This window comes from Carassius gibelio, chromosome B5 (assembly GCF_023724105.1).
Source record: "Carassius gibelio isolate Cgi1373 ecotype wild population from Czech Republic chromosome B5, carGib1.2-hapl.c, whole genome shotgun sequence".
Classification (NCBI taxonomy): Eukaryota; Metazoa; Chordata; class Actinopteri; order Cypriniformes; family Cyprinidae; genus Carassius; species Carassius gibelio.
The window spans coordinates 15,743,717-15,755,840 of NC_068400.1; the positions used below are offsets into that span (position 1 = coordinate 15,743,717).

The 12,124-nt window shown below is 33.3% G+C and overlaps 1 protein-coding gene across 1 annotated transcript in view; it reads left to right on the forward strand.

Moving 5' to 3' along the window:
- LOC127957442 (BMP/retinoic acid-inducible neural-specific protein 1-like) overlaps nucleotides 1–12,124 on the forward strand; it is a 168,138-nt gene that overhangs the window by 34,355 nt on the left and 121,659 nt on the right. The window contains exon 2 of the mRNA XM_052555976.1: nucleotides 5,559–5,826. Coding sequence (XP_052411936.1) covers nucleotides 5,609–5,826 — 218 coding nt within the window. The 5' untranslated portion in view covers nucleotides 5,559–5,608. The remainder of the gene's footprint in view (nucleotides 1–5,558; nucleotides 5,827–12,124) is intronic.

The window sequence follows — 12,124 nt, forward strand, 5'->3', positions numbered from 1 at the left end:
TAATTGTTATGTAGTAAATGATAATATAATCTAGGGTGTTTAAACAAGACAATCTTGTCAAAAGTTTAATTCAGTCGCCGTGCTTAAGCCTCCAGATCATCCGTCAGTTGCTAAGCAATATGAACAAACTTTCTCTTCTAGACTAATGGTGAGCAAATACAACAGATAGAGAATTAAATTCAACGCTTTTATTTTCAACATGCACTCAATCATATCTGTTTTATTTAATTCATGTAAAGATACGTCTTTATTGGGGCAGGACATGATGAATTACACTACGTGACTCAATGAGTTCGTCTCAATTGTTTAGAAACAAGCTGCATAAATTAACTATATCAGGAATTTATGTCTCAGATCTCATTTGTGCATGTCTGTTATGTTAAATAAAGTTTATTAATCAAAGCAAACCAAGTAGAACATATATTTACCTGTGCACTGAGTTGTTGTTGACTGATCTCCTCAGACACCCGGGCTGCAATGGCGGAAATCTCAAAACGGCCACAAGATGGCGCCGTAAATCGGCGAATCCGATATTACAAAACCGATACCCGATTATGGAAAAATGCTTAAATATCGGGAAAAATATCGGTAAACAGATACATCGGTCGATCACTAATACCTATAAATGTAATATTACCAGTGGTCGACTTAAAAAAATCAGGGGGTATAGTGTGGTCAATTTCTTTTACATAATTATTTCAAATTTAGTCTAAAAAGGTTTTTATTTAATAAAATAACTATTACTTTTAAGTTTTATTTTCCTTCTGGGGCCTGAAATGGAGGAATTTTGGTTCAATACTTCTAATTAAACACTATTTTGCAGAATGTGTTTTTGTGCTGGCGGGTTTAGGTCGGTCATGGATAAATAAAGACAATAAAACCACCAGTAAGTGGCAGCAAATCCCTGTTTTATTAAACGATTTATTGAATCACTGTCATAATTGTCTTAAAATTCTAATCAAGGAAAAATCATACCATTTGTTGCCTTCTTTTTAAAAACGTAAAAAGTTGTGCTTGAAACGTTGTGCAGTAAAAATGACGGAAACTTGCTTCTGCTTATTTTAGCTTGTTACAGTACGAATTCTGATTGGCCAATCACCGTTTTTTAGTTTGTGAATTATCATAAGTTGAGAATTTTAACATTTAATTTGCCCGCTATACTGTATATATATATATATATATATATATATATATATATATATATATATATATATATATATATATATATACTTTGCAGACTACAAGTAGACGTTATACACAATTAAACACACTAATGTTTCACAAATTGATTGCCTTAAAGTGCAAATTAGGCATAATGCAACTCAATAATCAATAAAGGACACATTAAGAAGTGGACATGTGGATGCAGTTAGTGCTAATCAATCATTTTAAGCATTTAAAGATAATATATCATTTACTTACCTCAAGTAGTTCCAAACATAAATAAGTTTCCTTCTTCTGTTTAGCAATTTATTTGTTTATTTAGGATAATGGTAACTAATAATTTGCTGGTAGGCATTGACAATAATGTGAAAATAAATACCACGGGAGTCAATAGAAACAAGCAGCTGTAGAGAGAATAAATGATGACAGAATTTTTATTTTAGGGTGAACTATCCCTTTAGACAGGTGACATTTTTACCCAAGGCAGATTACATTACAACAAGTTCAGCTACCCAGCAAACATACAAAAACCACTGATGAGCTTAACCGTCTCAGAAAAAAGCTACACAAGCTGTCACTGGGGCAGTACTTTCTCAAAAGGTAACCAGTACCCCATACATCAATCTGTTCAAGTCAACCGTGCTCCTCAACAACTCCAGCTCTAGCAGACACCCGAAGCCCATGATGTCCATGTGTCAGAGAGCTAGCAGAGAGAGAGAGTTTTGGAGAGCCGAGGGATTGTATGGAGAATCGGAGTGTCATTAGATTAACCCTCAGCTGCCATTGGTCAAATGACATCTAGTTGTTACGGCTGAGCTTCCTCTAGAGGAGCCATGTAATTCGGAGGTGATAGAAACTGGTTACAGGAGCAAATCAGTCAAAGATGGACATTTGGTGTAATAGAAAATACTCTAGTATTCCCTAAAGCGTTGTACTTTTCAGATATGCAAAACACACAGACACACACACACACACACAAATTCACACACATGCTTTCCCTTTGATGTATGTTTTATTAGGACAGGACAATATTTGGCCGAGTTACTACTAATTGAAAATATGGAATCTGAGAAAGTTGTCCAAATGAAGTTCTTAGCAATGCATATTACTAATCTAAAAATGGGTTTTGATATGGTTGGAAATTTACAAAATATCTTGATGGAAAATTATCTTTACTTAATATCCTTATGATTGTTGGCATAAAAGAAAACTATACCCAAAATATACTAAAATATAAAATTATTATTATTATTATTATTATTATTATTATTATTATTATTATTATTCAGATTTAGTTATTTTAGTACATCAATCTAAACACAAATGAGAAACTGGTGGCTATCTAAAATAAAATCAGTTCAAATTATCATATTGTATTTTATTTCAGCTGAATTTACAGTCATTTAATTTCAAACAACATTTTTAGTTAACTATAATAATCCTGACACTAATTAATGTGTACATAATTTACAACGTGTAGAAATCAACATCTTTTATGAAAATCATTCAAAAATGTGTCTGAAACAGAAACTTGCCTAAAACCAAAATTGTATTAATGTTATTCATATGCATATTTAAAACCCTCTATAAACATATTATTTTAGTCATCTATAATACAAAAATTATATGAAAAAGCTAAAGCCAATTTACCCCCCTATGTGTTATGAATTACATTAACATTGCCCGCTCACCTTGACTTTTTAAATACATTTACTATTAATTATTTTTTCTGTTGTCTCTCAGTGACCTTCGGAAAATCCGTCCAGGTAAAGGTTACTAAATATTTCCCTCTGGTGTGAAGATTTTAAAGGGTTAACTTGTCTCTTGTTTCAGTGAAATGATGCAGTGTTATGTTCTGACAGGCAGCCTCAAATTAGTCTGAACTAATTAGTTAAAGGAGCCATCATTAGATGCTCAGCTGCATATTTGTCACTGCAGGTGACGCCGGCAGCAGAAGCCTGTGTGACTGCAAGATCTTCATTAATTAAAGACTGTAAACAGCCATACAGGAAGAGGGAAGAAATTATTTCATTGACAATTAGATCATTGCATAAAATGAAAGAATATTAATATGCATTCAGCTGCCTGGAGCTCATAGCATATACATCTCTTAATTATGTATGAACTGTGTAAAGACACCTTGAAGATGAGCAGGATATTTGTAAGGTAATATCCATAAATTTACATGGACCATGGCCAGTTTTTGCAATGACATACATATTATTAATGCAATCTTTTGCTTGCAGAATGTTAATTATTGAAGTATGCATACATGATGTGTGCATGATATTACTCATTAATGATTCATAACCCCTTTTTTTAATTAAAGGTGGGTAAGGTCATATTTCCATTAACAGGGAAAACACAAACATGTTGTAATGTAATTCTCCTAATTTACACTCACTATTAAAATGCTGACAGCATATGTTAAAAAAGGTAGATAAATTGAAGCTATATATGAGGAAAACATCTAAATAAATGATAAAATATATGATCAGATAATATATGTTCAAGAAGTATCTCACACAAGCAAACAGACAAACAAACAAACAAACAAACAAACAAAGGTTTTCCCTTGGCTACACAAATGAATGCACAATACAATGTGATGAAAAAAAAATTGATGCTACACAATACTAATTGGGGAAAAAAGTACTGTATTACGGAAAAATCACTATTATGAAAACAGTTGAGCTTCTGTCAAACTGCTGGGGAAGTTATGAAGTTATGAAGTATTAGTCACTCACAGGTGCTGAGTCACATCACATGTTGTCTGATGCTTCATGAAGAGGGTGCATGTTGTCTTTTTATAGCTCAGAATTTGGGCTGTAATTCCTGGAAGGGAAGATCTGGAGGATCATTACAATTTAAAATGGCTCTTATCACAACTTAAAAACATGCTGTCGGATAGACTGTCATAAAGAGTGCTGCTGACATATGCTCTGATATGGAAATGCAGCTCATTTTAATAACATACAGACTGGTCGTGGAAAGCTCACATATCTTCTTCTTTAAGATTTTGCAAAAGACATTGACACCTGTGTTTTGAACCAAAACAGTTTTGCATTATTTCTCCGAAATGATCTTGGTAAAACAAAAATAAATTTTCATGAATGTCACGAAAATCATCCAGAAATTAAATTCATTAAAATAAAACAACACACACGGTTAGGGGCTAAAATTAACTGAGCACCAAATGAGAGTAAATATCAGCATTTATGAGTTCATAAAACAGTGTCACTCATCAGTTGGCCTGTAACATTTCTTATTAATCCTAACAATGCTTGAAAATCAAAATGATTCGGCACAGTTATTAAATCAGAAAGACTGCATTTTAATTCTATAACATGTAATCTGATGTGCTGTGTTTCAGCACTGTGATAATTTTTAACGGTTCACAGTAAATGCTACTCTTTAATTAATTTTAAGCTCTTAATTTATTTTTATTTTTTCAGTTTTATTTATTTTAGTGCATCATGTTAAATTGTATTTATTTTCAGTTGGCATTTAATTTATTTCAAGACACTTTTTTCTCATATATGTATTTTTTGATGTATTATTATTTTATATTTATAATCGCAATCAGATGTGTTTGCCCATTTTTATGTATTTATTTTATTTATTTTTTATATAACTGTGCACATGCAATTCCATGGTTGGTAAAAATGAATGAATGAATGAATGAATGAATGAATGAATTTAAACAATGAAGCTCCATTTTTTTCTTTGATTTTGAGGTGAAATATGTTTTTTTTTTTTTAAAAGCTTTATCCTCAGTATGGCTTGACAAAAAAGGTGGACAGATGCTTTTTTCTGGACTCATCATTACACTGTTATATAAAGGTCTGTTTTTTTATTTTATTTTAAGATTAACATAACTTTACAGACACCTCTAGACAAGCCTGTATGTACTCTTGTCTATCTCACTTTCACACAGGATATCAGCATGTACTACTTAATTGCATAAATGAGGCTAATGCAATAAATCCATGCCGTTAATTAGCCAGTGGAGATGCGCCGCCATCCTCCTCCATGAACCGACCCCATGTCACAACATATCATAAAGCTGACACTCACCCTGTCTGAAATTATCATGCCACCAATTAGTCTGAATAAAGTGAAGGCTGTACTTCCTGTTTGTAATTCATTCTCATTGGTGAAAGGATACAAGAGTGAGCAGTGAGTCGTGTTAGTGTGGTGCTCTGCAAACCAACTGCTAATAAAATAAAATAATATATATATATATATATATATATATATATATATATATATATATATATATATATATATATATATATATATATATATATTGGGGGTTATGACAACATGATTCATTTTCTTTGCACATTCAGGGTTTGATGACTTATGTTCAGATGTTGTCTTGTATCTTTCAGGTCTCCACAGAATGGAGCAAGAATGAGCAGAGTGCGGTCGAGAGTGAAGCATGAACTGGAGGCTCATTGAAGTCACTTACTTCCTGTTTATATGGAACCATATAACAGTTCAGTCTTCCCGCCAAGAGCCCTCGGCCAACGAGCAACATGTTACCAAGCAGTTTGACTGGCTCATCTCTGACCGTGGCCCTTTCCACCACTCGAAGGGGTACCTCTCCTTCATGGAAAGATTTCGCCAAGGATTCACGACCCGGTATAAAATTTATAGGTAAGTAATCAACACCAAGCTATGCACTGTGTATGGTCTTTGCTCATGGTCATATATGAGTTTCTGCTGAGTTCTCTTAAAATGGGCTAGTTAAGAAGAACTGTCCTCAGTGTGAACCTGTTTTATCATCTTATAGAAGTTCAAAGCGTCCCGAGCATTAGTTTCCAGCCATTTAGAGAGAATATGCATGCGATCGGATCAGCGCCACGTTATTGTGCTTTCAGGGTTCCCACGCTCATGAAAAAGCTGAGCTCTTTAAAATACTGCTTTCCAGGCTTTGAAGAAATCATTAGCAGTTCTGTATTTTTTTTTAGTTTTGTTTTTCTTTATTAGCGCTGACATAATACATCGGCAAGGAATTGTGGTAACATTTTATTTTAAGGACCAATTCTCACTATTACCTAGTTGTTAGTAACATGCATTTTTAGTAATTATAAAGTACATATCAATGCCTTATTGTGCATGAATATATTTCAAATCCCTTAATCCTTAAACTCTACATACCTAAACTTAACAGTTACCTTACTAACTGTTAATAAGTAACTAACTATATTAATAAATAAGTAGCAAACTAGAAGTTTACTGAAGCAAGAGTTGTAGTTAACAGTGAGAATTGGTCCCCAAACTTAAGTGTGCCAATTTATTTTTTAGTTCTGAAGTATTGAACCGGCAGGAAATTGCTCTTTGAGAGTAAATGAAATCTCAGTAAACTGATTTTTGAAAAACACAACAATAAGTGAACAATGAAAGAAAAAATAAATAAATAATTTAAATTCATTGGTGAGGAGGCTTGACAACCTGCATTGTGTGCACAATTAAGTCGGCTGTTGTTCTTGTGAAGCACTGATTTATGTTGTTAGAAGCTCTAATACTTTAAAAAGAGGTACCACTTTACATTAAATCCGTTCTTATTTGTTGACATTAGTTAATGTATACACTATCTTAACCTAACAATGAACTATACATTTGTACAACACTTGTTAACCATGTAAATGTCAGATAATAAAAAAAAAAAATGTTCAAGCAGTTTTTCATGTTCAAGTTCACAGTGCATTAAGTAAGGAATAGCCTAATTGATGACGGTCCATTGAATTCTTAGAAAATAACTTGAGGTCGTTACAATGGCCCAATGTCAATTTTTCTGCTTATACTACAGTAACCACACCTCAAGACATCGATCAAGTGATATATTTCAAGTCATTTTTCCAGTTTTCTACTTGAATCGCTATTGTGATGATTATTTCTTCTGCATCTCACACAACACCTCCACTGCTAATTCCAAAACGTCATTATAAACCTAGTAACGGAGGTTTGAGCCATTGACAGCAAACTAATGCAGTTCATACATTTCATATAACTCTTTAATAAGTTATATGAAAGAGTTATATGCTGTTTTAGGCTAGTAAGGACCTTTGATAAAACTCAAATAATTTGGTGAAGTGATACAGACGTAATGCAGTCAAGTCAACTGCACACCTTAGAACGATCATTAGCCAATCATATTCAAGCATTCAATGGCCCTGTAGTATAACTAATGTTAAAATATACAGTTTTTGATCTGAAAATGTATTAGTAAATGCTGAGGATAGCATTGCAATTAAAGGGGTCATATGATCTCTTTGGAGTGTTACAAGCTCTTGGTGCATAAATAAGATCTTTAAAGTTGCAAAGACGAAAGTCTTAAGATATTCTTTATCAAAGTTAAGGCTCTGCCAAGCCCCCCTAAAATGGCTCATTCAAACACGAAACCACATGTCAATGTCACTATGTGGAAATATTAGCTTAATTCCACCCAATGTTCATGCAAAGAAGAAGTGGTTACAGTAACCGCAGTTAGTGTAGAAGCAGCCGTGTCAGGGAGATGCTATGTATCTTGGCAAAAGCAAAAGCACTTTATTTGGCCTTCTGATAGTAGATGCATTTAGGAATCTTTAAGATCACTCATAACAGAAGAGCAACACATTGAATGGACAACGGTTTCATGAACTTAGGAGAGGAGGTTATTCTGACTTTGCTACAACAATCTGGCACTTCTGAATCTGTTTTGCTATCAGTTTAAGTATTTGCTATTGAATTTTTAAATGCAGAGTTTTGTGTGTTTTTTGAACATTAAAGCATGTCAACGTATTCTGTTACACCAAATGCACCAAATAATGCTTTAAAAAAGCATCATACGACCCCTCTAATAAATGCTGTAGAAGTTTTATCCATGTTAACTAATGCAGTTAACTAATGTCCACAATTGAAACCATATTGTAAAGTGTTACCAATAGAGACGTTTGATGGAGGATAAAGTTTGTTAATGCTGTAGGTGTCATTATCATGTTAGTCCATGATACCTGATATTAACAAATTTAAATGTAAAGTGTTACCTAAATGTTAATGCTGCGAGGTTGCTCTTTCATCGTTTAGAAGATTAAATGGACATGATGAAAGGTCTATAGGAGAAATAAAACAATGAGCCACAATTCAGTCCACAGCTGTTGCACTAAAAAAAAATGTCTGAGCTCTGATTCTGCTATCATAGCAAATGTAGTTTGGGTTATTTTTGGGATGTTTTCTATGACAGGAGAAACATCTGATAAGTAAGAAGAAAATTCCCTTTTTTTCTTTTTAGGTGAAGGATCTCAGCTTCATTAAAAGCTTCATTATTGGGCAGTTATCAGCTTCAAGAGAGCAGGAATTAGTAGCACTTGTATCATAACATTGCTACATGTTTGAGCATGGAGTCATTAAAATATCGACTTGCACCCTCCAGGAGAGTTTAATCATGTTTTTATTCAGCAGAACTCCCCACATCTTTACCACATCATTATTATATCAGTATATGAAGTAACCTTCCTTTTGATTTATTATTAAGTCACTTGAAATAATTATATATCCCCTTCTCCATGAAATACTCTAAAAATGCATTACTCAATGGTGCAAGAAGGCAATCCACGCTTGGTTCTTGAAGTGTTTTTCAAATTCACTTTATCCATAGGAATTTCAGAAATATCTTCAATACAGACTAACTCATGAACCAAAGCAACCTGTTCCCTAACGAATACAACATTGCAAACTATGATTTGGGAGAAAAATTAACATTCAATTCTGAAAAAAAAGAAAGAAAAAAACAAAACTGTTTGCTTATGTGCAATCTTGAAACAGCCTACTTATCCAAATAATTGTAAATGAAATAAAATAAGTGGTACAATTTACTGTATTTGTGCAGCAGTGTTGCCAAGTCTGCAAGTATTTTATGGAACCCCCTCGAAACATTAGATTTGGGCAAGTTGTGGGTAGAAATTGTGTGGGGCTTTATTGTGAAAACCTAGCAACCCTCAGTAAAAACTGCACATATATCACTCTTAACAATGTTATGGTAGGTCTGTCCTGAAAAATGTGTAGGACATCGATCAGAATCAATTTCTCTATAAAATGAATATGATTTCAGCAACATATTCCTGGAACAACATAACAATCAACCAATCAGAATTGAGGGATAATTTAACAGGAAATGCCAATTTTAGCTTTACATTCATTAAAGTTTTAGCTTTAAAACCATTAGAAGTTATGTGCTTCTACATCCTTGTTATTCAACCATCATGTCCCTCATGATAATTTATGGGTAGGGTTAGGTTTAGGGGTAGGGATAGGGTTAGGTCTATATTTTTGAAAAATAATGTTGATCCAGGATAAACATATTCTATTCTAGTCAGGGATCCACACTCGCTCTATCTACTTAATTACTTGTTACTTTATTTAAATTTTGCAGCAGAGAACAATCAAATGTGTCGGCAGTAAGTATTCTTCAGTGAATCATACCAAAAAAAAAAAAATAAATAAAAAAAAAAAAATAAATAAATAAATAAATTGATCTAATCAAATGTTTCGGCAGTAAGTATTCTTCAGTGAATCATACCAAAAAAATTTAATAAAAATAAAATAAATAAAAAATAAATTGATCTAGGAATATGTCTTACTTGACAAAATCACGGTGAGTGAAAAGACGTACAAAGCTTTTTAAAACTCTGCATCAATTGAATCAGTTGCTCTGTAAAACGATTCAGTGTTTCTAAAGGTGTGTTCACACCAGACACGACGCGAATATGCTCATTGCGGCAATCACTGTAGATAACTCCTAGGTTGTTTTTCATGTCACTCGCACAAATAAAACAGTGCTATCAACCATGGTGCAGATAACTACAATCGCTGTTTTGTAGTTGTTGTCAAAAAGTCCCAAATGCAATGGAAAGCCAAATACCCATGTGTCTGGGTTTACAGCACTATCCAGAGGAGAATGAATAATGTTAGGATCCTGTATTAAAGCACGTGTCCCTTTTTACCACTGATATGTACACTCATAATACTTTTATTTTTATAATTAATAACAGCATTTCTGTAGTCATGTTAATAAAATACAACTACCACTACAACTGATTTTAATTGTTTTCTATGCTCCAGACCTATATAATAACAGACGGCTACAATAGCGCTCTCTTCTATTGTCTGATGTGTCAAGAAGCTCTTCGCTGATTGGCTTGCGTGAGAATGTGTCATGTGATTTTCCGTTCAAGTTGAAATTTTGCACTTAAGATGCATTTGAGGTGAATATTGTGCGTCCGCGGCAAACGTGTTTGTGCATTTTGCATCTATTTGTGTCTTTGCGTTGTCTTTGTATGTAATCTTCTCATGTGAATAATTAAATTTGTGTCTGGCGTGAACACACCATAAGCATTCGAAACACAAATAATTATCTATAAATAATTAAATACCATCAAATATGAAAGTTCTGAAAAATATGTGCTTTATTAATTTGTAGTCCTTGTTTTGTATCATTAGTCAGGTATTGGCAATTATTAGCAAAAGTACAGTATAACTTTTCTTTTTGTTTTACACACCCATTCAATTATTAAAGTTGATTACATTATTTTAAAAATGAACATACGTTACAAAACATTAGACACTTGTAATGGCAAACATTTGGAATGTTGAAAATGAATAAGAGTAAAAGGTTCAAAACCTACGGTGGCCGAGAGAGCTCAACGCGCTGCATCTTAAGAAACCACATGCAAAATTGAAAAAAATAAAAAAATAAAGAAAGCATCTTCATCAGTTTGCAACACAAGTGTTGCAAATCCTCACAACACATGCAAATAAACAAAAACACTGCAAATTCTCACAACACATGCAAATAAATAAAAACGCTTCAAATCCTCACAACACAAGCAAATAAAGAAACGTGCTGCAAAACCTCACAACACATGCAAATTAAGAATTGCCTGCAAATCTTCACAACACCTGCAAATTAGGAAACAATTAATGAAGCATTGGAAATTTGTTTTCATTAACCTTTAAATTATATTTAGCTGAGGATATTAATGTTAGCCATTCTTATATAGTAACGTTTCACTTTTAATCATGTAATTATTCAGCTTATATAGGCTAACAATATCCAAAAGATAAAGGAATCATGCAATCAGGGTGTTTGAAGAAAAAAAAAACAAAAAAAAAAACTTATCTTTCAGTTCACCAACAAATCCACTGACCAGTAGCCACTGCACAATAAGCAAATCCCAGCGGTCTGACACTTTTTGGGGTCTCCTTGAAACATTTCCATTGTGGTCCATGCTATTTGCAGTGCGTTTGTTAATTTGCATATGTTGTGAAGATTTGCAGTGCGTTTCTTAATTTACATGTGTTGTGAGGATTTGCAGGCGCGTTTCTTAATTTGCATGTGTTGTGACAATTTGCAGTGCGTTTCTTTATTTGCACGTGTTGAGAGGATTTGCAGTGCGTTTCTTAATTTGCATGTGTTGTGAGGATTTGCAGTGCATTTCTTAATTTGCATGTGTTGTGAGGATTTGCAGTGCGTTTCTTAATTTGCATGTGTTGTGAGGATTTGCAGTGCGTTTTCTTTATTTGCATGTTTTGTAATGACTTGCAGCACTTGTGTTGTCAAACTGATGAAGATGTTTTCTTCATTTACTGGTGTTTTTTTCAATTTGCATGCATTCTCTTAAGTTGCAGCGTGTTGAACTCTCTCGGCCACCATAAAAAAAAAACATATGAAACCTTGTTTTTTATATCATGTGACTTGCAAATTTGATACAATATCCAAACCACTGTTTTAAAGCAACAACAACAAAAATGTTAAATGTTTCAAAGCTTCATTTATAAGTGCATCGCATCCCTGTGAAAGTGTTAAAATAAGCCTTACTGAGAAGTAATTAAAGTATGAATTGGATCTATATGGTTGAAATACTAATCAACATTGCATGCACTTCTACAAGCTCTCACAACACAACTGCTGTTC